A 26,144-nucleotide genomic window follows, 5' to 3' on the forward strand; every position below is an offset into this window, starting at 1 on the left:
GAGTCAATTTTCCACAAGTCAAGTCAAGTCCCAAGTCATTTTTTTTTTTCAAGTCAGGTCAAGTCTCGAGTCATTTTCTTTTTAAATATTAGATGCACATACTACTTACGGGAACCAGTTTATGTGTTCGATGATGGAGCCGGTGTAGGCAATGTACTTTTCAAACAACCTCTCTCAAACACTTTATTTGAATCTAAAGCTCTAGTCTAAAAACGCATTTTGATATAATATTTTCAAACTTGTTCCCATCATGTTGGATGTTTGAAGTACATCTGACAAAATGTCCTTCCGAACGTTTTCGTTCCACACATGATATGTTAATTCTTGTTGCTTTATGGCAGATTGGGGGTAGCTGACATTTTCCAGTCATTTAAACCCCAGTTGCATTTAGCACGCTTACCAGTAAACCACTCAATGTGTACGTGTAACTATTATGGTCTCTATGGAATGACCACTCTATAACAACGGATGGCGCTCAGACTACGCACGGCACAAACTTCACCTCGCATGAGGTTGAGTATGATACGTTGTCCATAACACACGCACATCGATAGTCATGTACATGACATATGGAAGGCTAAGGATTCTCAGCTATCGTGTGTGGTTGCTAATTCATTATGTATTATCTGCATTCGTTTCAACCAACTACACTAGTGCGCACGAACACCCAGAGGTTTGTGGGTTTTTTTAACTTTAAGAATTATGTTAATGTCAGCAAGTCAAATTTATTTGAGTCAAGTCAAGTCTCAAGTCATTTTTTCCCAAGTCAAGTCAAGTCTTGAGTCAAAAAAATAGCAACTCGAGTCCAACTCGAGTCCGGATCAGCGACTCAAGTCAACAACACTGCTACCCAGGAAACACCAACATGAGATTCCTGGACTATCAGCATGCAACAAAAGTCATTTTTTATTCGTTTCACCGCACACCAGTCCAGACTACTCTTTCCCACTTAACTGTACATTGTATACATGCAACATGTGATGAACACTATAAAAGCCCATACCTTCACGTACTCATGATGCTGTTGCTCTAACGTCTGTAGATTTTTGGACACATATGCTGTAAAAACAAAAAATATAAAAACAAATAACATCACTATTATTATTGTAAAACTATTCTAGTGACCTTGACCTTTGACCTGTCAGCCCGAGAGCAACAGGCTTCTTAAGGGTGCATACCTGCAAATAAACTCCCATAGACACTAGTGCTAAATGCCCATACTTCAAAATTCTTTGAAAAATACTCAAAACTCTCACAGGTATTCAAGCTGCACAGAAAAATGATAATCAACATGTCATCTTTCGTTTTCTTTTCAATTTTTGGTGGGTTGACCACTGACTTTTCGAGATATTTTCACCCAAAGAAGACGACCCCTATTTTCCCATAAGCGGAAAAGTAGCCATCTTGAAAAACGATCCCTCCACAACATGGCAAAATAGCGCCACTTTCGAGCCCAATAGCATCCAAAATGCTCAGAATTGGAAGCCCCAAGTCCGGGCCAGAGGTTCATTACCATATCTTTTCAATTCCCCAATTTTACGGCGCTCAGAACTCTCTAATATAGAATATTTTGAGGGTATAACTTTTATTCATGAGCTTGGCGGATCGATTTACCGGTGTGCACCCTTTAATAGCAGGCAACTTTTAGATTTTAACACAAAACCACATTCAGGACAAGCAGAATATCACCAAAGTCAATATTTTGAAGAAAAAAATGAAAGAAAAATATTATCCGAGGTCGATATGAAGCCCGAAAATAGTGGGTTTTTTTGCCCCTGCTAAGCTGTAGAGCGCCCCCAGTGACAATAAATTGAGTTTCAGCTACTTTTCATCTCAAAATGCCCCCCCCCCCCCTTTTCAACTAGCAATTGTTGTAATCGGGTGATAGCCTACTGCTCCCTTACGATTTGGGAGAATCCGTTACGGAAAAAACCCTTGTTGATACCTTTAAAACACTTTTTCCCCCTCCCCGTAGGTTCCGCCCACTGAAAAGACCACTGCCGGGGCACAGCGCATGCGCGAAACGGCCATCTTTGTTATTCTTTATAGGGTGCATACCTGCAAATAAACTCCCATAGACACTAGTGCTAAATGCCCATACTTCAAAATTCTTTGAAAAATACTCAAAACTCTCACAGGTATTCAAGCTGCACAGAAAAATGATAATCAACATGTCATCTTTCGTTTTCTTTTCAATTTTTGGTGGGTTGACCACTGACTTTTCGAGATATTTTCACCCAAAGACGACGACCCCTATTTTCCCATAAGCGGAAAAGTAGCCATCTTGAAAAACGATCCCTCCACAACATGGCAAAATAGCGCCACTTTCGAGCCCAATAGCATCCAAAATGCTCAGAATTGGAAGCCCCAAGTCCGGGCCAGAGGTTCATTACCATATCTTTTCAATTCCCCAATTTTACGGCGCTCAGAACTCTCTAATATAGAATATTTTGAGGGTATAACTTTTATTCATGAGCTTGGCGGATCGATTTACCGGTGTGCACCCTTTAATAGCAGGCAACTTTTAGATTTTAACACAAAACCACATTCAGGACAAGCAGAATATCACCAAAGTCAATATTTTGAAGAAAAAAATGAAAGAAAAATATTATCCGAGGTCGATATGAAGCCCGAAAATAGTGGGTTTTTTTGCCCCTGCTAAGCTGTAGAGCGCCCCCAGTGACAATAAATTGAGTTTCAGCTACTTTTCATCTCAAAATGCCCCCCCCCCCTTTTCAACTAGCAATTGTTGTAATCGGGTGATAGCCTACTGCTCCCTTACGATTTGGGAGAATCCGTTACGGAAAAAACCCTTGTTGATACCTTTAAAACACTTTTTCCCCCTCCCCGTAGGTTCCGCCCACTGAAAAGACCACTGCCGGGGCACAGCGCATGCGCGAAACGGCCATCTTTGTTATTCTTTATAGGGTGCATACCTGCAAATAAACTCCCATAGACACTAGTGCTAAATGCCCATACTTCAAAATTCTTTGAAAAATACTCAAAACTCTCACAGGTATTCAAGCTGCACAGAAAAATGATAATCAACATGTCATCTTTCGTTTTCTTTTCAATTTTTGGTGGGTTGACCATTGACTTTTCGAGATATTTTCACCCAAAGAAGACGACCCCTATTTTCCCATAAGCGGAAAAGTAGCCATCTTGAAAAACGATCCCTCCACAACATGGCAAAATAGCGCCACTTTCGAGCCCAATAGCATCCAAAATGCTCAGAATTGGAAGCCCCAAGTCCGGGCCAGAGGTTCATTACCATATCTTTTCAATTCCCCAATTTTACGGCGCTCAGAACTCTCTAATATAGAATATTTTGAGGGTATAACTTTTATTCATGAGCTTGGCGGATCGATTTACCGGTGTGCACCCTTTAAACTATCGAGAACAACCCATAAACCAAATTTTAAATTCGTCAGTAAAGTATTTCTCAAGTTATCGCATTGACAAGATTTCTATTGTTTTATCTAGTGATCATCGACCTTGGCCTTTGACCTGTCAGCCCCAAAAGTAATAGGCTTTAATAAGACTAACAAGAACAACCCACAAACCAAATTTCAAGTTCCTACAATGTAAGCAAAGTATTTCTAAAGTAATCGGTGGGTGACCTTGACCTTTGACCTGTCAGCCCCAAAAGCAATACCGGTAGGCTTCTTAAGACTATCAAAAACAGCAATATTTCTCTCTTTGTTGATATTTGCAAGAGATACTTTCAAATTTGGCAAAAATCGAAGCTCATCACCTCCAAAATTGCAGATTCTTGGCCAATCCATTTTGCAACAGGCTGGTTGAGTGCAAACATTACCGTTGTGATTTAGAATTCACGAGGCGAGGCGCACGTCGTGCATATATAGTAGTTAACATACCGTACATTACCCAGAATACCGGGCAATGTATGCCAGATTCACCGCTAGGTACCAGACCCCATTTTTAAAGTTCAAAGGACAATGGGGTCATGGAACCAGACTACCGCTTGGCATTTCACTCACCAACTCAATTTGCCGCCGACCTTTATTCCATTATACAGCAAACGTTAAACACACATTCATAAATACCTAAGACAGTTTATCCATTCCTATTTGTCAAGAGCCGGTCATGTAGCCGGTCTTAAATGGATGATAAAGACATGGCTGGCTGGTCTTAAAACACTTTTCCAGTGTCACATGAAATTTGGACTCCTAAAAATCTAATGCCTCTTACCGTTTTATTGGTTGAACGTTCACAATCATCACATAGGCAAGCGCAATACTACCAGTGAGTCAGAATTTTATAGTCCTACATTCACAACGCAATGGTCCAGCTGCATTTTGCGTGACATCCCGCAGTACGCACGACGTGTGCGCCAATCTCCATACATCTTACTCGCGAGCTGGACACTCCATTAGTTATTAGGGGTGTTTCAAAAACATAAAGTGAATTTGTTAAACAAATTCAGGTTTTTTTTACCAAAACGTTTTGATTTTTTTTTTTAACCAAAAAGGTATTTATGATTTTGGCTCGGGTAAATGTCAGCACCCAGACTCCAAGTGGTCTTAAACAGAGTGATTCAAACCTCCGAAACAGACATTTATTCCCTTAGTAAAAGCACAAACGGGAAATTATTTTTGATACTGTCCATATCATTCCTCAATATCAAAATTTTTGATATTTTTGTCGATATTATTCCTCAACATCGAAATTTTGATTAAAACAAACGATATTGGCAATATCGATATCAAAACAATATTGAATAATCAAGTAATATCAATAGTGGTCGCACAATTATTCAACACTTGTTGTTTCTCTTCATTTACACAATAATAGTGATTGTGCCGCAGGACATCTACATAATCACTAATGTTATTGTACAATGATGACAAAAGTTGCATAATCGTAAACTAACATTGAAAAACTGTGCAATGAAAATGAAATTTAGTGCTCACAGTTTTGTTTTCTGCCATTGTTGTTGATAGTTGGTCCCCTCTGCACTATGATATGAAAATTGCTATTGATAACCAGCTACAAATTGTTGTGCAACCACCTGCGGTTGGCTGGTTCCAAATCGACTAGCGTAGTCAAACATTATCTACTAGTCAGAGTTTGGGCAAACTTAAGTCGGACTTTGGTTAACCATTGGTCAACAATAGTTCTTGCGCGAAGCCACGGTAGCGATCAGGCTTAAGCCAGGCGTGCTTTCTAGTGCAGTCACGTGGCCACCCCTATGAGCCAGCGATTGGACAGCTGGTGTGCTAGCTGCATTTGGGCCAGCATTAGTGATCAGGCTAGCTTGAGATCCAGGATTTGTTGCGGTTAAGAGGCTGCAGTAAAATCCCCCCCCCCCCCCCCGAAGTGTGGTGGGAGTCTACGAGTGATACTTACCTGTAGAGCCACTACATTTGCATATTACCCTTACCAGCAGGTTCAATTTGCTAAGAGTTTATACAACAGCGCCCTCTATAATGCTACCCACACTGCCTTGCACCACAAGCGCCATGTTGGCTTCCTCTTTTCTCGTGCTCTACAGGATTAAGCTCTTGTTATCGAACTAGTGGGGAGGGGGGAGGGATGCTCTACAAGTAAGTATTGCTCGTAGACTCCCACCATACTTCTGGGGGGGGGGGAGTTTACTTCACACACTTACCTATAGAGCCACTACATTTTATAATTATTATTCTGGTTTATTCATATGAAAACACGAGGTAGGCAGCCACAAAAGAGTCGCTGATATAACCACGTTTACAGTTTACAGGAATTAAAAATTTTTAAATAGCAGTTAAAAGGAGTAGAAGCATAAAATTACAACAAAGTATAGGATCATGTATATACAGCAAAAAACAGCACAATATTAAAAAAATAATTTCAAAATTGAAGACAGATCATTCAGGGAAGTTGGTCTAATAAGAAGTACTCACTTGCACCTACATTGTAAACAATTAAGAATTAAAAAAGTTCAGCTAAGACAGGAATTGTAGACTTCATATATCTATCAGTTTTGCACTTGGGTACAACTAGCGTAGACGTGGAACTGTCTCTGAGTATTTTGATAAGAGGGGGGAGCATACATGTATTTCTAAATCTGGGGCAATGTAATAGTTTTGTGCCAAAGTTATACAGTAAGGTGTCTCTCCTAGTTTCAAGGCTAGAAATACCTAGAACGTCCAAAGCATTGGAATAACTGTGATACTGATGAGAACCTAACATAATGCGACAAGCACGTTTTTGTACATTTTCAATTCTATAAGCCAGTTGTTTACTTATCGAGGTATGCCAGACTTGGCTGGCATACTCTAAAACTGGTCTGATGTAGCATATGAAGACCGAAACTAAGTAAGCCAAGGGAGCGTCATATTTCTTTAAGATACACAAGGTAAATAATCTTCTAGAGGCTCTAGAGACAATATCAGCAACATGAATGTCCCATTTGAGATCACTCTGAATCGTGACTCCCAAAAGTTTCATGTGATTAACCTTGTTTAAGGATATGTCATTAAGAGTAAACATGGGGTTAGGTGTAACTCGTCGTAGGAAACAGATCTTCATTACTTGACATTTAGCAGTTTTGGGGAGAACATCGTTAGCTTTGGACCGTTCTGAAAGTTCATCAAGATGGGATTGAAGTTGAGCATTTTCACCATATTTAACTATATCCCCAAGGGTCAGGTCGTCCACGTATTTCCAACATCTATGGCTTCCAATGGCAGCATCGTTAACTAGGACCAGAAATAATATAGGGCCTAACTTAGTTCCTTGCGGAATGCCGCAATCAATGGTTTTGACAGAGGAAGTGAGATTACCGAGTTTGGTGTTTTGGGTGCGATTGGAAAGGAAGCTGCAGACAATTGGAATAATTGAACTTCTAACCCCAAGGTTGATAAGTTTCTTGATAATGATATTATGATTAACAAGATCAAAGGCTTTTGTGAATGTTAATTGTTAATGTTTTTTGTTAATGTTACTGTATTGTTTCGGATCAAGTTTTACAGAAATATCATTAATAATGCATTTGGCAATAAAAGATTCAAAATTTCGAGCTAACACCGGTGTCAAGGAGATGGGCTTCAGTTGATCAAAGACAAAACATGTTTAGTTTTAGGAACTGGTATGATAGTGGCAGTCTTCCACAATTCAGGAAAATTACCCTCCCTCAGACAAGAATTGAATACACATGTAAGTGGAAGGGCTAATTCAGGAGCAAATTCTTTAATCAGTCTGATCTAGGTAAGTCCGAAGGATGACTGGTCTTAGAGGATTTCAGTTTTTGAAGTGCTTTCAGAACCTGCCCTTGAGAAATTACTGGAGGTGGTGTTTCTGCTGGCAGGTATGCAGGTAGACTTTCAAGCGCTAAAGCCTCTAGGATTCAATGTACATTTAGCTCCGGGAATAATAGATGGTTTGGACTTAAGATGACACATCCTCTGTATGTGTTTGTGCCATTTAGCTGGCTGACTGTTCCTGAGGTTGTACACAGAGTCTGCGTAGAACTTTCTTTTGGCTTTGATTATGAGTTGATTCACTTTGTTGCGCAGCATACACCATTCCCTCTGATCACCCCGAGTAAAAGCTTCCTGGCGGTTTCTGATAAGTCGTTTAATTTGTATAGTCATCCATGGCTTGTCCTTGAGTCGCAATACTGAACGGACTTCGGGAAAATGCTCCTCATAGGTGTCATTGATGGTAGATGAAAAATCCCTGAGCATGGCATCAGCTGACTGGTTTGAAGTAATGCTGTCCCAATTACAGCCATTCACCCATTGCCCGAATGACCATACTGAAAAGTCTCGGTAGGGGCGCCTGTAGGTGGAAGTAGGCTTCACCAGTGGATATTCAGTCATTGGATTGATGAGAATACAGTAGTGGTCACTACGTCCAATTGGCGATAGTCGTTTGGGTTCAGTAAAAAATGTGGGGTGGTTGGTAAACATCTTATTCAGTATTGCATTGTGCCGAGTAGGAAAATTGATCACCTGTTCCATATGTAAATTGCTCTTAATGGTGTTAGTTTGGGGATCATTAAAGTCTCCTAGTAGAATGATTGTGGTAGTTGCATCAATTCATTGGATATCGTCCACAGTTTGAAAAATGTGCTCAAGTATTGCATTGGCATATCCTGGAGGATAGTAAATCACTCCAATGTAGAAATTAGATGTTGACTGATTGCGATTAAGTTTGAGCCACAAACATTCAAACTCACATGAATGGTTGGATAGTGTTTGCACGTTGAAACTTGCCTTCGTGTAGACAGCTACACCTCCTCCTCGTCTTCCATCTCGGCACTTGGACGAACAATGAAATCCAGGGATGTCAGCAGATTGTATGGTAATGTCATTCAACCAGGTTTCTGTAACGGCAGCTACATCGACTGAGTTCTCACTGAGAACAAGCTGCAGATCTTCCAGCTTGTTATTCAAAGATCTTGCATTGGTCAGTAGAATTCGAGGTAGCGGAGCTATTTTGGTGTGGATAACAGGACAAGTGCTTGGAACAGGAACAAGGTGACGAGGGGTCCGTTTAGAATATCTAATAAAAGTGTCGTGGTATGTCATAGCAGATGTCTCCATACGATGTCGGCCTCTTATATTGATAGTAACAGGGATATGCCTAAAAGCCTGTCGACCTGCTCTACATCCTCTCATCTTCTTCAACATAGAGTAGCACCGCCTTAAGGTGGTGGGCAGTGAGATACATGTATGTGTATTGTAAGTTCTAGTTCAATTAGTATGAAGTATATATATACCGACAATATAAACTCCCTGTAAGCTCTATGTGTATATATATACATGTAATAGTCAACCCTTAAACATTAATTAGGGAACTACTATGAAACTAGTAAAGAATTAAGCATTGAATGAGACTTACCCAGTCAAATCCAATGTTAAGGTCTTTCTTCTGTAGCTTTGACGGCAGATTTTCTGGCTGCCGTCAGGACTGTGCGGCCAGGTCTTCCCTCGGACTGCAACACATCTTTAATGTAGCTGGCCGAGAATGTGTTGGGAGATTTCCAGCAAGCAGCTTTGATGATATCTTCCAAGGGAACCCCTTTGAAGAAGGCCAAGGATGTTGCGATCGCTCGAACATCATGTGCCCGAATGTCCGATCAGAACTGACTTGGCCAGTGGTTTGTCGCCGACTTAATACTGGTAGCTGTCACAATCCAACATGTGATTGTGTCTTGAGATACTGGTCAATGGGGTAATGTAGACGTAAGGCCAAACAAAAAGTCTCCAGTTCCTGGTACGCAGCTTGCCCCAAAAGTGGTGCAGCCACGCGGCTTTTTTTTTTTACCTGTTTTTTTGCTTCAAATGTCGGCCGATGACTGCAAATGGTGCCCGACTAAACTTAGTGCAAATACATGTATATGGGAGTCCAGAGAGGCCACATAAAGCTTCTCGATCATAACCCCATCTAAAAACACGTTAAAATTGTGCAGCAGCAGTATTCCAGTCAAACCAGTGAGTTTGGCGGTTTTGAGACATCATCTTTCATTGGAAAAAACTTTTTCATTTTGCCGACGCACATGGCTATGGCGACATGCGCGCATACCAGAAACAGGAGACTTTTTTTTTTGGCCTAATATATAACTGTTTCGTCTGACCCCTTAAGTGTTTTGTTCGGTTAACATACCATTTTAGAGCTCGTACTGGACACCACATCTTGTCTGATGGGATTGAGGAGAGGGATTTTATTTCTGGGACAAATATATCCGGTGGTTGAAAGGAAGCGGATAGATTTTTTGTCAGGAATCCAGAATTGGTTCCCACCGCACATGGCCATCTTCTACTGTGAGTGCATGTAGTTCACTGTGACATCTGGCAGTTGCTACAGCCAGCAAAAATAGTGTAAAAGTGAAACCCCACTCAAAGGTTCATATGGGGCCTTTGAAAGACTAGCAAGAACATGAGTAAGGTCCCAGGAAGGTAAAAGTTTACGTGTGGGAGGTCTTGTTATAAACATCCCTCGTAACAGATGGCCAATGGCTGTATTGTTGGATACTGATGAACCGTCTGGAAAGCCTTTGTGGATCGCCACAATAGCTGACCTATAATGTTTTATTGTGGCTTTCGTTATCTTAGACTCGAATAGGTAGGCCTAAACCAGAAAATCCCCAATATTTGTCACAGAAGTATTGGTGGGATCGAGAGAGTGCCGTTTACACCATTTGTAGAAATGGTGTAATCTGCTATCATAGACAGTCCTTCTTGAGGGCCTTCGACTCTGTGCTGCAATGTCAGCAGCCTTTCCTGAAAGGCCTGCTGCTGTAAGAGATCTCTTGACAATGTCCAGCAAGTCAGGTGGAGATCTGTCGGGGCTGGATGAATGAATCCCAACACTGGCTGAAACAGCAGATCTGGTCTGTGAGTTAATACTACCAGCTGATGTATCAGCAGTTTCACAAGTCTTGTGAACCATGGCGGACGTGGCCAAAAAGGGCCATGAGGAGAAGTTTGCATTTCTCCTGCTCCACCTTGGCTAGAACTCGGGAGACCAGAGATATGGGAGGAAAGGCATAAGCCAACATGCCATCCCATCAGATTGACAGTACATCTATGTGCCATGCTCGAGGGCTGGGTGTTCGAGAGCAGAACACTGGTAGTTGGTTGTTCTTCGACGACGCAAAGAGATCTAAGAGTGGTTGGTCTATCAATCTGAATAGAATCTGTACCACTTCGGGTCGCTGAGTCCATTCTGTCGGGATGATGGTCCCCCGAGACAGAGCGTCTGCGACGACATTCTCCTTGCCCGATACATGTTTTGCTGTGAGAGTGACTTTGTTCTGAATACAAAATCGGAACAGTTCCCAAGTTAGAAGGCAGAGTTGGGGCGATCGAGTGCCTCCTTGTCAGTTTATGTACGATACTACTGTGATGTTGTCGCATTTGATTAGGATTGACTGTCCTATAATTGCTTGACGGAAATGCTGGAGGGCATTGAACACTGCTTGCATCTTGAGGATGTTGATATGAGATGATTGGTGTTCCGGGCCCCACGTGCTGATACTTGGTGTGGTGGTAACGTGGCTCCCCAACCTAGTAGGGAAGCATCCGATAGTATCACTAGTGAGGGTTGTTTCCTCTGGAAATTGAGGCCCTGTTGTAGGTTGGTCGGGTCTGACCACCACTGTGGGTGTGGAGACAGAACTGTGGTTATACTCACCACATAGTGCAGTGGATGAATACTTGGACGGAAAAACATTAGTAAATGAAGCTGGATAGGACACATCCTGAGCCGGCAAAATGGCACTAGGTCCACCATGCTGGCCATGTGTCCCAGAAGCTTGAGCCATACTCTTGCTGGAGCAGATGTATTTTCTAAATACAGCATGACGCACTGCTGGAGGTTCAGAATGCGGTCCATTGTTGGGCATGCCACCCCATGTTTGAGATCCAGAACTGCACCCAAGAATGTTGGTGACTGGGTTGGGATTGGATGCGACTTTTTCTCGTTGATTATAAACCCGAGGTCTGTAGCCAGACTCGGGGTTAACTGTCCAGCTGTTTGCGTGTCCGTCCTCGCCTACTATAAGCCAGTCGTCCAGGTACATAAACATGGTGATCCCCCGCCTGCGAAGTGCTGCTCCTATTGTTTTCATTACTCTCATAAATACTTGTGGGGGTGTGGACAACCCGAAGGTAAGAACTGTGAACTTGTATGTTCAGTGATGCTGCCCATGAGTGAACTTGAATTGAGTCTAGCACTACCCATTATGTTTCCATAGGAAATCATTTTGGGCGAATAAATTTGTTGAGAGGTTTCAAATTTAGTATCGGTCGCCAAACGCCAGTCTCTTTCTTGGGAGTTAGGAAAAAGGTTGATGTAAACCCCTGTACGTAAAGTCCTCTTTTGAAAACCAAAAGAATTTGGAAGCCCATTTATCGTAAGGTTTCCACTTCTTGGTCTCCATTACAGTCTTGATGTGTTCTACGCACATTTGATCCAGAGGAATAGTTCGGAAAATTGGATTATGTGTCTCTGAGCAAACTGGGCGCGTACGTTGCTTGAATGACTTACGTTCCGGGACTTTAGGAGTCTCATCACCAGTGTTGTAGTCGAGGCCACAACCTCCGAGGCCGAGGCCAAGGCCGAGGCCACAATCTCCGAGGCCAAGGCCGAGGCCGAGGCCACAACCGCAAGGCCAAGGCCAAGGCCGAGGCCACCACCTCCGAGGCCAAGGCCGAGGCCGAGGCCAGCTATCAAAGACGTAATAAAATGTAAATCACTAAAACAAGGCTAAGATTATGTTGGAGTTTTAACATCTTTTTAGTTGAATTCACTGAGTTTCGGAGTGTCTGGCTTACAAATTTACAGCTTGCAATGGGTTTCCTCTTGTAGGGAGTCCGGCGAATTTTATTTTTTAAAGAAAGAAATCTCAAGTTTTGTATCACTGAAAGCAAATTACACAACAAATCAATGGCGTTTGATTCAGGCTCATAGATGTTTGCCCTTAAATGGCCAAATTTTGAGTTTCTATTCTGTAAGATTTACATTATTTACTTTTAGCATGTTTTATAAATCTTATTTTCAAAACCTATCAAAATGCTTAATATCATAGGAATCCCCATTAAATAAACAACAACTTGATTTAGTGAATCCGGTTTTTACCACTCATAACCAAAAAGTTACGACCTCCCCCCGACCTTCGCACTGTCCAGGTGCGCGCCGAGCAAACGCCGCGATGCGAACAGACAATGCCAGACGGCCCGCCGTTACGCACGGGCAAAGCATAGTTCCAATCCCGCTCCACACAACGGGATAAGTGTCCACGCATTATCACTGTTAATACTGCGGTACCAGACAAAGTCTGGCAATGGCCAATCCCGCCCCAAACAACACGGCAACACGGAACATGCGTGCATGATATCACTCAGTTCATCAAAATGACCATGAATTCTCGGATCATCCGATTTGAATCCAATGGCCTCGAAGAATTTTAAGATCATGGCAAGAGGTAGGGAGTCCAGAGGTTTTGGCCGTATATCTGTAACCACGCAAAATTAGTCAATTTCAAACCGTGCTTATACATGTAATAAGTATCAACATGGCTCTAAAAATACAAAAAAGTATCCTGGTACCACGAGGAATACTAACTCCTATTATTAAAACATTCATTCAGAACTTTGCATTTTTTGGATGGAACAACGAATTCTGAAATCGCGCTTTCCATATCGACCAGTTGCGCCAAACATTACCGTGTGAGCCGGAACTTTCAAATAAAATCACCGTGTAAAAATAAAATCTACTTGATAAATCGTAACTGTTTTTATCATATCTTTATGAAAAAAAAATGGTACGGACTAGTACACTCGATCGTACCCAGAAAGTGCAGACTTTTACTGAAACAGTGGCCTATAAAAAGAAATGATTAAGCTTGACGCACCTTGCCGCAAATCATTTTTAAAGGTAAACGAGAAAATTGTGTACAACACTGCAACCAGACTAGTCTACTACCACATGTTATTGTACGCAGATGGGATTGGTGCCAGACTTATGCAGTGATCTGGCACGCAGTAACAGTTATAACGCACGTGGAAAGCTGAAGCGCAGGCTAGGCGAAGATGCTACGTACGTGAGTACGTTCAATGCAACCATTTCCAGTTCATTCGTGCGTACATCGTATATGCGTTCGTTTCACGGAACCCACTGCGGCAGAATCTCGAGGGTTTGATACGGTAAAAAATTAAACTTACTTAGAATAGAAAACACATCAAAATGGGCGGCCTCGAGCCGGCCTCGACCGATTCGCCGAGGCCGGAAGGCTCCGAGGCCGAGGCCAAGGCCGAGGCCTTGCACCTCCGAGGCCAAGGCCGAGGCCAAGGCCATGAAAATCGGCCTCGAGGCCGGCCTCGAGGCCGAGGCCGGCCTCGAGACCTCCAACACTGCTCATCACATTTAGGAAGTTTGAGAACACGAATCATGTCTCTCTGCACCAGTCGTAATTCTGTCTCGAAGTTAGAAAGGTGCTGAATCTCCATACTATCTTTTTCAGAAGATTTGATGTGGGAACGGTTGGGATTTCCCTGAATGGATGGGTCTGAACCCGCAGCACCTTGTGCCTCATGCACTGTACTCTTGTTCCTTGATGACTCGGCATCAGATCCAGAGAACGTTGACGATGGATTGATGCTAATGCATGGTGCAGCTGAAGCTGTAAGACTTAATGCTTGTGGAGGGTCATCTTGCATACCATCACTGTGAATTAACTGATCTGGATGCAAACCCTGTGACGCTGGGGCGACTTTGGGGGCTAGTTGGTCATGCACTGGCCCCTGTCCCCGCGCTCCCGTGAGGACCAATAATGATGCCTAAAGTGAGTGAAATGCTTGCAGAAATTTGGCTTGAGGAATCGTGTCACGGTGTCGATATTTTCTGCGCCGTGGTGATTTACTTTCGGACGAATCCTCGTTGGACTCCGACGAAGAATTGTGGTGTCTATATCGGCGTGATTTCTTTGACTTTTTCTTCGAGCAGGCTCGAGATGTACTAGATTTAATCTCCGGTGATTCGTCCACCACGGGAATCCCCGAACATGGAAAGTATGAAGTCTTCGATCATTACCCTTAAGTGGGTAATGCAATAACTCTGGTCTGTTCCGGTCCGACGTTCGCACCTGGAACGTCAAGCGGGACTTGGCTGGCCGAGCCCCCCACGGCACGCGCCATGCACCCAGCACTGGGGGGAACGGTGACTTTTTTTCCTGCATGAATACCGGCCTGTTCTGGTCCAGTGCTCACACATGGAGCACCAAACGAAACCACGTTGACCGGGCCCGAGTACCCCACAGCGCGCGCTGTTTGTCCAGCGCCAAGGGGATCGGTAACTTTTGTTTCCGCAACAGATACGCCCTGCTCCAGTCCACGGCTCACACCAGGTTCGGAAAATGGCCCAACGGGTAGTACAACGGCTGGGGCCAGCATGCTCACACACGGAGTTGCCGACCCACGACCAGAGAGCACAGAAACCGTATCAGATATGGCGGGTTCTACAGTCTGCACATGAGACCGTTTTCCCCGTATATTGTGCTTCACTCCTTCAGTCTGTGGACGAACAACGGTAGCAGCTTGGGATTTGCCCTTGCCATTTGCCCTCTTTTTGTTCAGTTCCCACTGCATCAGTCGGGGTAGGCACATTAACCTTTAACGTGCTCTGCTCGACCTGCAGGGTCTCCAACATGGCTAGTGGTGCAGGGCAGTGTGGGTAGCATTATAGAGGGCACTGTTGTATAAACTCTTAGCGAATGGAACCTGCCGGTAAGGGGAATATGCAAATGTAGTGGCTCTACAGGTAAGTGAGTGAAGTAGACTCTCAATGGAATCATGTGCCTAGCATCTCAACAGAAAAATTCCAGTTTCTTCTGCGGCCTAATTACGCTAGTTTATTTCTGCACACTGAGTCCGACTTAACCAAGTTTCCATTCCAAAATTTAGAGTAAGTGCAGGCATGTTTATACATGATTTGCTTTTCTTTTGACGGGAATAATTTCTTACTTCACAACAGGGTTTTTGAGTGAACAGGGTTTTTGAATTAACTGTTTTGACTTGTCGAGATTTCAGTGTATTGAAATAGAAACATATTTCTACCAAAAATTTGATGAACAGGCCCAGTATAACTGTGTGTCCCAGCCTGGTAGAATGACCCGCACAGCTGTACTTGTCATAACGTACTAGAAATAGTGTTTCACCCTAAAACATACATGTACATGTACATGTAATGTTTCATCATCCGTTCATCACAATCATCATCATTGGTCGACTGCAGCTTCACTACTTGTGTCGGGCATGATGACGGACACGCCACACGTTCTGTTCTATCATCAGTGTCCCAAGATCATCTGCAGTCGCAGCGCCACTGTTTTCCACCAGGGTCTTCACCATGGTTTTGTATGGGTGCCCACGATTCATCCTCCCATGAGTTTGTTCCCAGATGATGACTTTGCTAGCGGGCAGTTCTGGGTGTCGCAGGCAGTGCCCTGGCAGTTGATCCGCATCCATTCAACCAAGCAACAAATATTTACGATTTCATGATTTCATGTCTTGTTTTTCACTGGATTGCTGCCAGTCAATATTGACCATAAGGGGAACAGGCTGACCTTTTTCTTGAATTTCATTTCTGTACTTTGATTTTTACAGACACAGTAAATGTTCTCTATCTTTTATTTCTAAATGATTGCATTTCCAACCAGCGATTACTGTCACAGTACTTTACAAAAATACTTATGTAATACATGTACTTCTTTGTGAGGAAAATAAGGGTTTGGAGTTTTTAAATATTTCCTGGACAAAAAACAATTGCCATGATTGCCAATAATTGATTTTGTCTTGATTTCTCTAGTACTGAATGATCTTAAAATTACCACTTTATTGGCTTGATGATCACCTGACTGAATCTCAACAATAACTTATTGAGGTCATACACTTTGTCATGACTGCTTCCTTAACTTAGTCAAGAATGGATACATAAGCTATCTGGCAGGCCTTGAGTGATGTAAAACAAATTGTAGATTGCTCTTAAACACAATTTTAAATTTTTCACCTTAAATCATAGACAAATGTTATAAATATATCAACAAACAAGTCAGGTGTGTTTACAAACACAAATGTCCCGCAAATGTGAACTTAAAAATTCACATGTAAAGTATTTCTCAAGTTATCGCGCTGATTTTGTTTGCGCCACTGTGACCTTGCCCCTTCATCTTTTGGCCCGAAATGCAATAGGTTTCTAAGGATTACCAAGAACAATCCACAAACCAAATTTTAAGTTCACATTTTAAGTATTTCTCAAGTTATCACGCTGACAAGATTTGCCAGGACACACACACCCACCCACGCACACAAACGTGAGTTCACTGTCGATCGTGGACGTCCTATTGTCTCTCTTTTGTTTGTACTCTAACTTTTTAGGAATACTCCATAGGTTTTGTACACGACCCCAATCGCGGACGCATGCTGGAAATTGTGGACGATATTGTTCTCTTTTGTTCTCTGGTATTTTCAGTCCACAGTTTGAAAAGATGAACACATACACCCACACCCACACCCTCGTGTGTAAACACCGACAATCGTGGATGCCCCATTGTCCCTAATCCTCATTAATTTGTTTGTTCTCTAACTTTTTAGCAACAGCTCTCATTGGTTTTGTACACGATTTGAGATCATGGACGTTCGGTCAATCGTGGACACTTTGTTTGTGCCCTAACCCTTTTGTCCCAAGTCCACGATTGCCGGTGTTTACACACGCACCCACCCACACACACACCCACCCACACACGGAAGGACAAGGTGGAAACAGTATGTCCCTTCAGGCAATTAGTCTAATGCATCATATTCAAAGTCTTCACAATTTCCTCACTAAAGGTCCAATACATACAGGGTGAATAAATAAAAATGAAACCCTATGTGAATTGTAAAAAACTTTCAAAAAAGTACAGGAGTAATTTGAATGATACTTGTACTAAAAGTCTCTGAAGTGGGCTTTCATATCATAGATTTTGAAAGTGCTACATGCAGAAAATCACTGTAAAATACAGTATATTGTTGTTTTTTTTTCCTCATCCTGTAGAGACAAAAATCAAAGGGGAAGAACAAATAAACGAGAGATCTATGTCTGTTTGCAACAGAACATAGGGCTTTTCTGCATTATAATTTTTCTTTAACAATAACACATCCCTGACTATGTATATGTACAATGTTTTAATCGAACAGACTTTGCTTGAACAGGTTCCTGTATCAAAAGAAAATGTGGCAATTGTAAATTTTATCGAAATTTTCCTCACAAAATGTGTGTCTGTATGACCGAAAACACGAAGTACATGTATAGTATACAGGTACATGTATACAAGTGTTGTACAGTCTAAATGCACCATTTGTTGTCTAGTTTTCAAGTGAATTTTCTAAAACTTAACCAACTGTCTTCATAAAAACACACACTCATAGCTGGATATCCCATCTATAAATAAAGACACTTGCGAAACAAAACATACCAAAAAAAAGGAATTTAACATGTATGACATGAAACAAATTACCATCCTCAAAACGACCCACCCCCTGAAATTATGTGTTCGTACGTGCATAATGATTTGCTGTTCACCGTCCTCCGACCACGTAAAAGCTAAAAGAAAAGGCAGAAAACCTACGAAAATGTCGCCACAAGGACTAGCACAAGCTAATCAAACAAAAGCTCGTTGCTTTCTTAATGATGTGTGGTGATCATTTTGTGTCCTATTCTAGTCAAGTCACGGCGAAGGAACTAAAAAAGAACAACCAAATTCATCCTCAAAATCGCACCCCAACTTCTAGTGAACCAAATTCTGCCAAAATATAATAATAATAATAATAATAATAATTTGGGAGGCTAATCATCCTTACTCGCAGCTGGTATGCTGAATTGCGAAGGACGCGGCTACAACGTGGTCGGGCCGCTGGCACGTAAGGGCGCCTATGGCTGCCGGCCACATCGACCCATATATGACCACGGAACACAGCCTGAGATTGAAAGTGTTTGATTTTTCCGGAGGGAGGAAAACCGGAGGGCCCGGAGAAAAACCCTCGTGGCACAGGAGAGAACCAACGCACAACTCTACTCACATGTGATCCGCGGCCAGGATTCGAACCGTGGTCACCTTAGTGAGAGGCTAGCACTTTACGCACAAGCCACCCATGCCGCCCTATACTGAATCTATTACTGAATCCACATATCATTCAGAAAAAGAAACGTTCGCTTTCAACTTACATTACCATGCATGCTATCTTCAAGAACTGCTACTTCTTTTGTAAATGTGTAGTTCATATAAACAGAGCTGTCGAACACTCCGGCCGATTCGTGACGAAGCCCTGCAGATAAAGGTCGGGATTTGACCTCAGCAACACGTGCGCTGCAGGCGGGCTGACTGACATACGATGTATGTGCATATGTACAATGTACGTGCATGTACATGTACATTGTGGACGTCCTGTGAATGTTTTAAAGCAGAGGTATTGTCAACCTGAAGTTGTAAGCGTGCGCACGGCATGTGCAAGTTCGCTTATTGCCTCGAAACTTTGAAATGTTTTAGACCTACCTGAAATCGACAGATAAAGTAAAAATTAATACAAAAACTGTCATGGTTGATTTTCCAGGAATTTTTGAAGGAAAACAGGTCTTTTGTTTTTAACTTCCGGTATGATGACATCATAATTTTTTTTGTGCACAGGTGTTGCCTACATTGAGGTCATCATATACACCAATTTTGAAGCGATTACCGCAAACTTCGTCACAGACATCGACTAAAAATTCATTTTTACACTTTTTTCAACCTACCCGTAGAGGGCGCTCTAACATGTTAAGACGTCACCGGCGTTTTTTTCATGAAGTTTTTTCTAGCCACAGACTTACATCGTTGCAAGCAAGTTCACATCTTTTTCCAATATTAAATTATAAGGCAATTTGGGTTACTTCCGGTTTAGACCGGAAGGAAGGGTCACGTGATTTTGCTCACACGAGATAAAATGAAAGTCCTGGATTATTCTGTTGAGGCCAATGTTTACGCTATCATTTAATGGGCAATTCAAGATTATATCTGTACGGATTGATTTGTTAGCAATTTTTGAAAAAGGAAAGGTCTTTTCAACGGAACTTCCGGTCTGATGACGTCATACGCCTAAAACTTCGTCTTAAGTGGGTCAAGGTCATCATATACACCAATATTTAGGCGATTCCGACAAACTTCGCCACAGACATCTATTCAAAATACATTTTTGAACATTTTAAACCTGTCGCTAGAGGGCGCTCGAAGATTGCATGACGTCATCGGTAAATGATTTCAAGAATACTATCAGCCAAGAGGCTAACACCGTTGAAAGCAAGTTCATATCTATTACCACTTTTCAATAACAGGCCACTTCCGGTTTTGGCCTTTTTCGACCGGAAGCGAGGGTCACGTGATTTCACGCACACTGAATGAAATAAAGACGTCAACCTACTCTATCACTTGCCGGCAACAGAATGCTGCGGACGCGTACGGTTGATTTCTTATGCATTTTTAAAACAATTTTGTCACAATTCAATTGCCTATAAATAAACACTGGATGACGTCATCATGACGTCATCATTACACAAAGTTGTTTGAATTAGGGTCTTTGCTTGGACAAAGATTGGTGTAAATGAATTACTGGCAAAGAGTCGAAAATGCCCTTTGAAAATCGACAATTTTTTCTTCATTTTTGTGTACAAAGTCTATGGGAAAAATTTAATATTAACAAATCTATAATAAATTAGTCGATGACGTCACCATGACGTCACTCTTCGGGGCACATCTCTGCTATAAGAACTATGACTACGCTTAATTTGAATGATGTATGACAAAGATTAATAACAAAAGTGGCACTGAGAAAAATCGTGTACAAAGTCTAAGGGATTTAGGCGACAAAAAGAAGAAGAAAGAAAACTAGAGATCTATGTCTGTTTGCAACAGAACATAGGGCTTTTCCGCATTATGATTTATTTGATCAATAATACGTCCCTGACTATGCATGAACATAAAATCTGTCAAAGTTAGCCGAAAATCGGCTAAAACGGTCACTGTGGACAGGATTTGACCTCAGCAACATGTGCGCCGCGAGCTGACTGACATACGAGATGTACTACGTACTTGCATGTACATGTACACATTGTGGACGTCCTGTGCATGTTTTAAAGCAGAGGTATTGTCAACCTGAAGTTTTAAGCGTCACGTGATTGCACGCACACTGAATGAAATAAAGACCTCAACCTACTATACCACTTGCCGGCAACAGAATGCTGCGGATGCATACGGTTGATTTCTTATGCATTTTTTAAAATTAAAAGTGTCACAATTCAATTGCCTATAAATAAACACTGGATGACATCATCATGACGTCATCATTACACAAAGTTGTTTGAATTAGGGTCTTTGCTTGGACAAAGATTGGTGTAAATGAATTACTGGCAAAGAGTCGAAAATGCCCTGTGAAAATCAACAATTTTGTTTAAATTTCTGTGTACAAAGTCTATGGAAAAATTAAATATTCAAAATTCTATAATAAATCGCATGATGATGTCAGCATGACGTAATGATTCGGCATACATCTGCAGGTGATGTTCTAAGTATGTGCTAGGTTTGAAGGAATTCGGAATTGTTTTAAGGCCAAAAGTGGCATGTAGAAAAAACGTGTACAAAGTCTATGGGATTTTGTGCAAAAAAGAAGTGGAAGAAGAAGAAGAAAGAAAACCTAGAAATGTGTTTGTGGACAAACACTGGGCTGTTTCGACCATTTTATTAATGACTGCCGTAAAGGAGTTTCATCCAGGTCGAATGGACATGTAAATGCGTATTTTATACAAAAAGTGTCCATCCTATGTTAAAAAAAAACTTTTTCATGACGTCATGATGACGGCACACATTTTTTGAAATTTTCTGTATCTATCTATGACCTAACAAACCTTTCGCAAAAAAGAATTTGAATTAACCTCGTTCCATTGATGAGATATGAGTAAAAGGTCAAACAATTGAATAATTCATATAAAATCACATGATGACATCATCGTGACGTCACTGCAAGCTGGAATATCTGCATACCGACATTGAACCCAATCGGACATCAGGTTCTCTGAGGTGGATCGGACTGTATTTTATATAATTTTTGCAAAATTTGAAGAAAATATTAAAATTTGAAAAATTCATAAAAACTCAGGCGATGACGTCATGATGCATCAATTCAGATTTTGCATGCTTTTATCCAACCTCGTCCCCAATGCTTACTTTGTTTCCAACCACGTTTCCAATAGTAAACCCTGGATAGGAAACTTTCTTCCTGTATCCTGATTGGATACCGCAATTGGCTAGTAATGGATTTTTATCATGTACTTGGTGCTATATATTCACAACGTGCAGTACGCGTTTTCGCGATCATTCGTCCACGCCTTCTCGAAAATACCAATTTGCTCGTATTAATATGAAATATGATACTGCATGTTGTCTCGATAAGATCGTAACAGTTTGATTTCAAAAATCGTGTTTTCGTAACTCACGCCGTGCTCGCGCTGCTACGAATTGACTCTGTTTTTACCCCAGACACCGCATACAAAAACAAACGCTAATGTGTAACGCATATCCAGGCACCAGACTGTTCCTCATTTGCATACGTGTGCAAAAATCTTGCACATGCAAATGATCCAATACCAGGGTGAGAGAGCAGGTAGTGGTGGGCGCATACTGCTCGACACCCTGGGGACGAGGTTGGCTTTTATCTATACCTACCTACTCACCAAGTTTCATAACGATCGGACATACCCTTATATGTGAATCACAAAATCACGTTTTTGATGATGTCATGATGACGTCACACATTTTATGAAATTTTGTGCATCTGTCTTTCACTTGACAAACATGTTACAAAAAGAATTTTAAATTTACCATGCTCCATTCATGAGATTTGAGTAAAAGGTCCAAAAATTGCATAATTTATATAAACTCACATGATGACGTCATCGTGACGTCACTGCAATTTTTGTCTACAACTTGTCCCGGAATACTTGCAAACCAAGTTTGAACCCAATTGGACTTCCGGTTCTGTAGATATAGGGCCTTTTTAAGTATGCACTTTTAGGATGACGTCATGTAACACGTGATGACGTCATGATGACGTCATGACTCAGCATACATCTTCAGATGGTTGTTTAAGTGTGTGCCAGGTTTGAAGTCGATTGGACCGTATTTTATATAATTTTTGCAAAATTTGAAGAAAATATTAAAATTTGAAAAATTCATAAAAAATCAGATGATGACGTCATGATGACGTCACTTCAGATTTGGAATGCTGTTATCTATACCTAACTACCCACCAAGTTTCATAACGATCGGACATACCCTTATATGTGAATAAAAAAAAATCACGTTTTTGATGACGTCATGATGACGTCACACATTTTACGAAATTTTGTGCATCTATCTATGACCTAACAAACCTGTTACAAAAAGAATTTCGAATTTACCACATTCCGTTTATGAGATATGAGTAAAAGGTCATAAAATTGAATAATTTATATAAAATCACACGATGACATCATCATGACGTCACTGCAATTTTCGTCTATAACACGTCCCGGAATACTTGCATACCAAGTTTGAACCAAATCGGACTTCCAGTTCTGTAGATATAGGGCCTTAAAGTATGCTCTTTTAGGATGACGTCACGTGACACGTGATGACGTCATAATGACAAAAAGTTGCGGCATACATCTTCAGATGGTGGTCTAAGTGTGTGCCAGGTTTGAAGTCGATCGGATTTGAAAAAAGTCCAAAAGTGACTTGTAGAACGAAAACACGTGTTATCCTATGGGAAAAAAAGAGGAAAAAGAAAAAATGAGAAAAAAAAAGTAACAAAAACAAGAGCTGTTTCGGCGTGTACACCGAAACAGCTAAAAATCAGAACAAAAAGAAAGGCTTTTTCGCAAAAGTTGTGAAAAAGCCAAAAATCAGAACAAAAAGAAAGGCTTTTTTGCAAGAATTGCGAAAAAGCCAAAAAAAAACCACCAAATCAGAACAAAAGAAAGGCTTTTCTGCAAATATGCGGAAAAGCCACCAAAAAAAAAATGAGAACAAAACGAAAGGCTTTTCTGCAACTTTGCGGAAAAGCCAACTAATGGCTCGATCCCTGCAAGACAAAATAATCACAAAATTCCCTCTCTTCCCCCACTTTTTGCCAAAAAACATGAAAAAGAGCTGACACCTACACAGAAAACTCTTACCAGTGACTGAGGTTCCCATTGGCACATTGTCGAGTGCCCCGTGGCTGTTGGCATGAATTAGCAAACAATCTTGGCCACTGTGTCTTGCGAGCTCGATGCTGACCGAGAACTCACCAAGCTCCTTTCCTGTATCGGATGTCGTCACAAGTGCGTCGGTGAAGAGGATGCTTTGGAGATCATCTTGAGCTGCAGGGTAGTAAATAACCAAAAAATGGTAGATAGTATGTGTATAATCTAGGATCGACTTGATCCCATGCTCAAAATTTGCACAGTAATGTGCTATACACGAAAAAAAATCTCATTGTTCACCTTAAAGAAAAACATAAGAAAACAGCGCCCTCTCTTGACCAAAATGTAAAAATATAATAGTGAGCTCAGCGCACTGTGCCTCCAATGTTATTATAGTTAGCACAGATGTTTATTTTCAAAGGGTTTTTATGCCATTCTAATATATTAAGCAGATTTTAATATGCGACAAGTTTGGTTGACTTCTTGGAAATGTGTTATAGAGGCATTATCATCCCCTTTATTTGCACATATCTCCCCTACTTTTTATTTTTCCGACTGTCCTATATTAGGCTCGAGTACACAAACAACATGGAGGTGGATTTGCAAAGGTGTACTAAGTGGTAAATAAAAAGCGGAAAAAAAGAACAAAAAAGAGGCGTTAAGTCATATTGGTGTAAATTTACTGTGTTGGGGGCCAAAATGTCCCCTTTCCCCCTCTAAACTGATAAATCGAGAATATGTTGAGAAATACAGGAATTTTTTTGAAAAAATATGTTTTGCCCCTCTCTAGAAAAACCTGGTGATGCCCATGGTCATGTTGGTTTATATGTAAAATAAAAAAAATTGGATGTGTAGAAATATTTCGATGCAGGAATCCAGGAACCGTAGGAAAGCAAAGGGAAATTTACTGTGTGTTGACGTCAAAGATAAAGTATAAACAAATGATAGTAAGACAAAGACAACATTTTTTTTTTTACCATGACAGCTTCTTGATTTTCTGTGCTGCATGTATCTTTGTTGACAATCACTTTTTTCCGTTGAATAACAAAGAGTAAACAGTTTGGAAATTAATACAATATGCCGAGATAGCCTCAACAAATAAAGTACATAACCAAGTTTGTAATTAATACGATGTGTCTGAAATATCCTCAACGATGCAAGTATGTACACCAGAGTAAATAGAAAAATGTATGTGTCTGAAATATCCTCAACGATGCAAGTATGTACACCAGTTATACAGTGGATTGAAAATTAATTTACATTACAATTTACAAAAATGTATCATGTTCTGGTCTGAATTCTTCTAAGATATGCTGAATGACATTATGTTCAATGCATTTAAGTGAATTAGCTATTAAAGACTCAAGAGGTAGGATCATAATGAATGTCCGGACCTAAGAATGTTGGTGTCACGACAGATACTGCACCAAAAATGAGCCTCATTAAATCTAAAGTGTGTTTATCACTAAACAATTGGGTGATATAATTTTGGGCAATTTTAACTGAAGGTGGCTTTGTGAAACCATTACAAGTTACAGTATAAGTCGGTGTTTACACAGGAGAAATTAGATGCCTTCCTTCAATTAAAAGGAGAAATACTTACCTCAAATCGCAGACCTGAATACATACTGCTGGCATTCAAAAGCTGCTTGAAAAAAAAAATGCCATTCAAAGCACCCGGACATGACCGCAATTAACCTTTTTGTCTTGAAAAGCTGCGCCAGGCAAATCGCACCCACTAAGACAATGCTACTTGGAAGATTGTTCAGTCTCAAAGTTCTCTTCACTCTCATCATCCCCATCTTCTTCATTGTCATCTTCTCCTTCATTTTCTTCAATGCCTTCATCATCGAATGGTAGACTTAAGTTGTCACAGTTCTTGCATGAGCATAGTTCTGTGCAGGAAATACCTAATGACACACAACATTTGTTGCCTGCTTCACTGACTTTGCACTTCGATTTGCTGCATGCACAGTTGGCAAGTTCGAGGACACTTTGTTGAGCCGAGTCCATATCCATCCAGTCTATGCCAAGGTCATCATCTACCATCTTCCACCCATGTCCGACAGGACAGGGAATGTCGGGGTGTTGTACAAGGCTGCGCTTATAGGTGGCTGCTTGGAAGTTCGCTCGCTTGGTGTGTTTATGCAAGGCATCCCGATTAGGTGGCATGACATTTTCCGCCTTGGTAGCCATGGAAAACATAGCATACCTTGCTTCGTTGACGTGGCTGTAATCATGCTGAGCGTACAGCTTGCACACAAATACTTCTAGTGCAGTTACCATATCTTCTGACACCATGAAAGACTCTCCGAGGGATTGAAATGGAGTACATGATGTTGGGTTTTCCACCAGCAGTTTAATGGCTCTCATCTTCCCCTTGCTGTAAAAGGCGCTGACAGAATCAC

General features: G+C 41.3%; 1 protein-coding gene across 2 annotated transcripts in view; it reads right to left on the bottom strand.

Annotated features, from left to right (window-relative positions):
• Positions 1 to 26,144, bottom strand: part of LOC119719357 (ciliogenesis-associated TTC17-interacting protein-like) — a 77,913-nt gene that overhangs the window by 16,029 nt on the left and 35,740 nt on the right. For both annotated transcript variants that reach the window (XM_038188785.1, XM_038188786.1), the window contains exons 3-4: positions 23,728 to 23,913; positions 1,004 to 1,059 (exon numbers count right to left, since the gene is read on the bottom strand). In XM_038188785.1, coding sequence (XP_038044713.1) covers positions 1,004 to 1,059; positions 23,728 to 23,913 — 242 coding nt within the window. The remainder of the gene's footprint in view (positions 1 to 1,003; positions 1,060 to 23,727; positions 23,914 to 26,144) is intronic.

Source organism: Patiria miniata, unplaced genomic scaffold (assembly GCF_015706575.1).
Source record: "Patiria miniata isolate m_02_andy unplaced genomic scaffold, ASM1570657v1 HiC_scaffold_8, whole genome shotgun sequence".
Lineage (NCBI taxonomy): Eukaryota > Metazoa > Echinodermata > Asteroidea > Valvatida > Asterinidae > Patiria > Patiria miniata.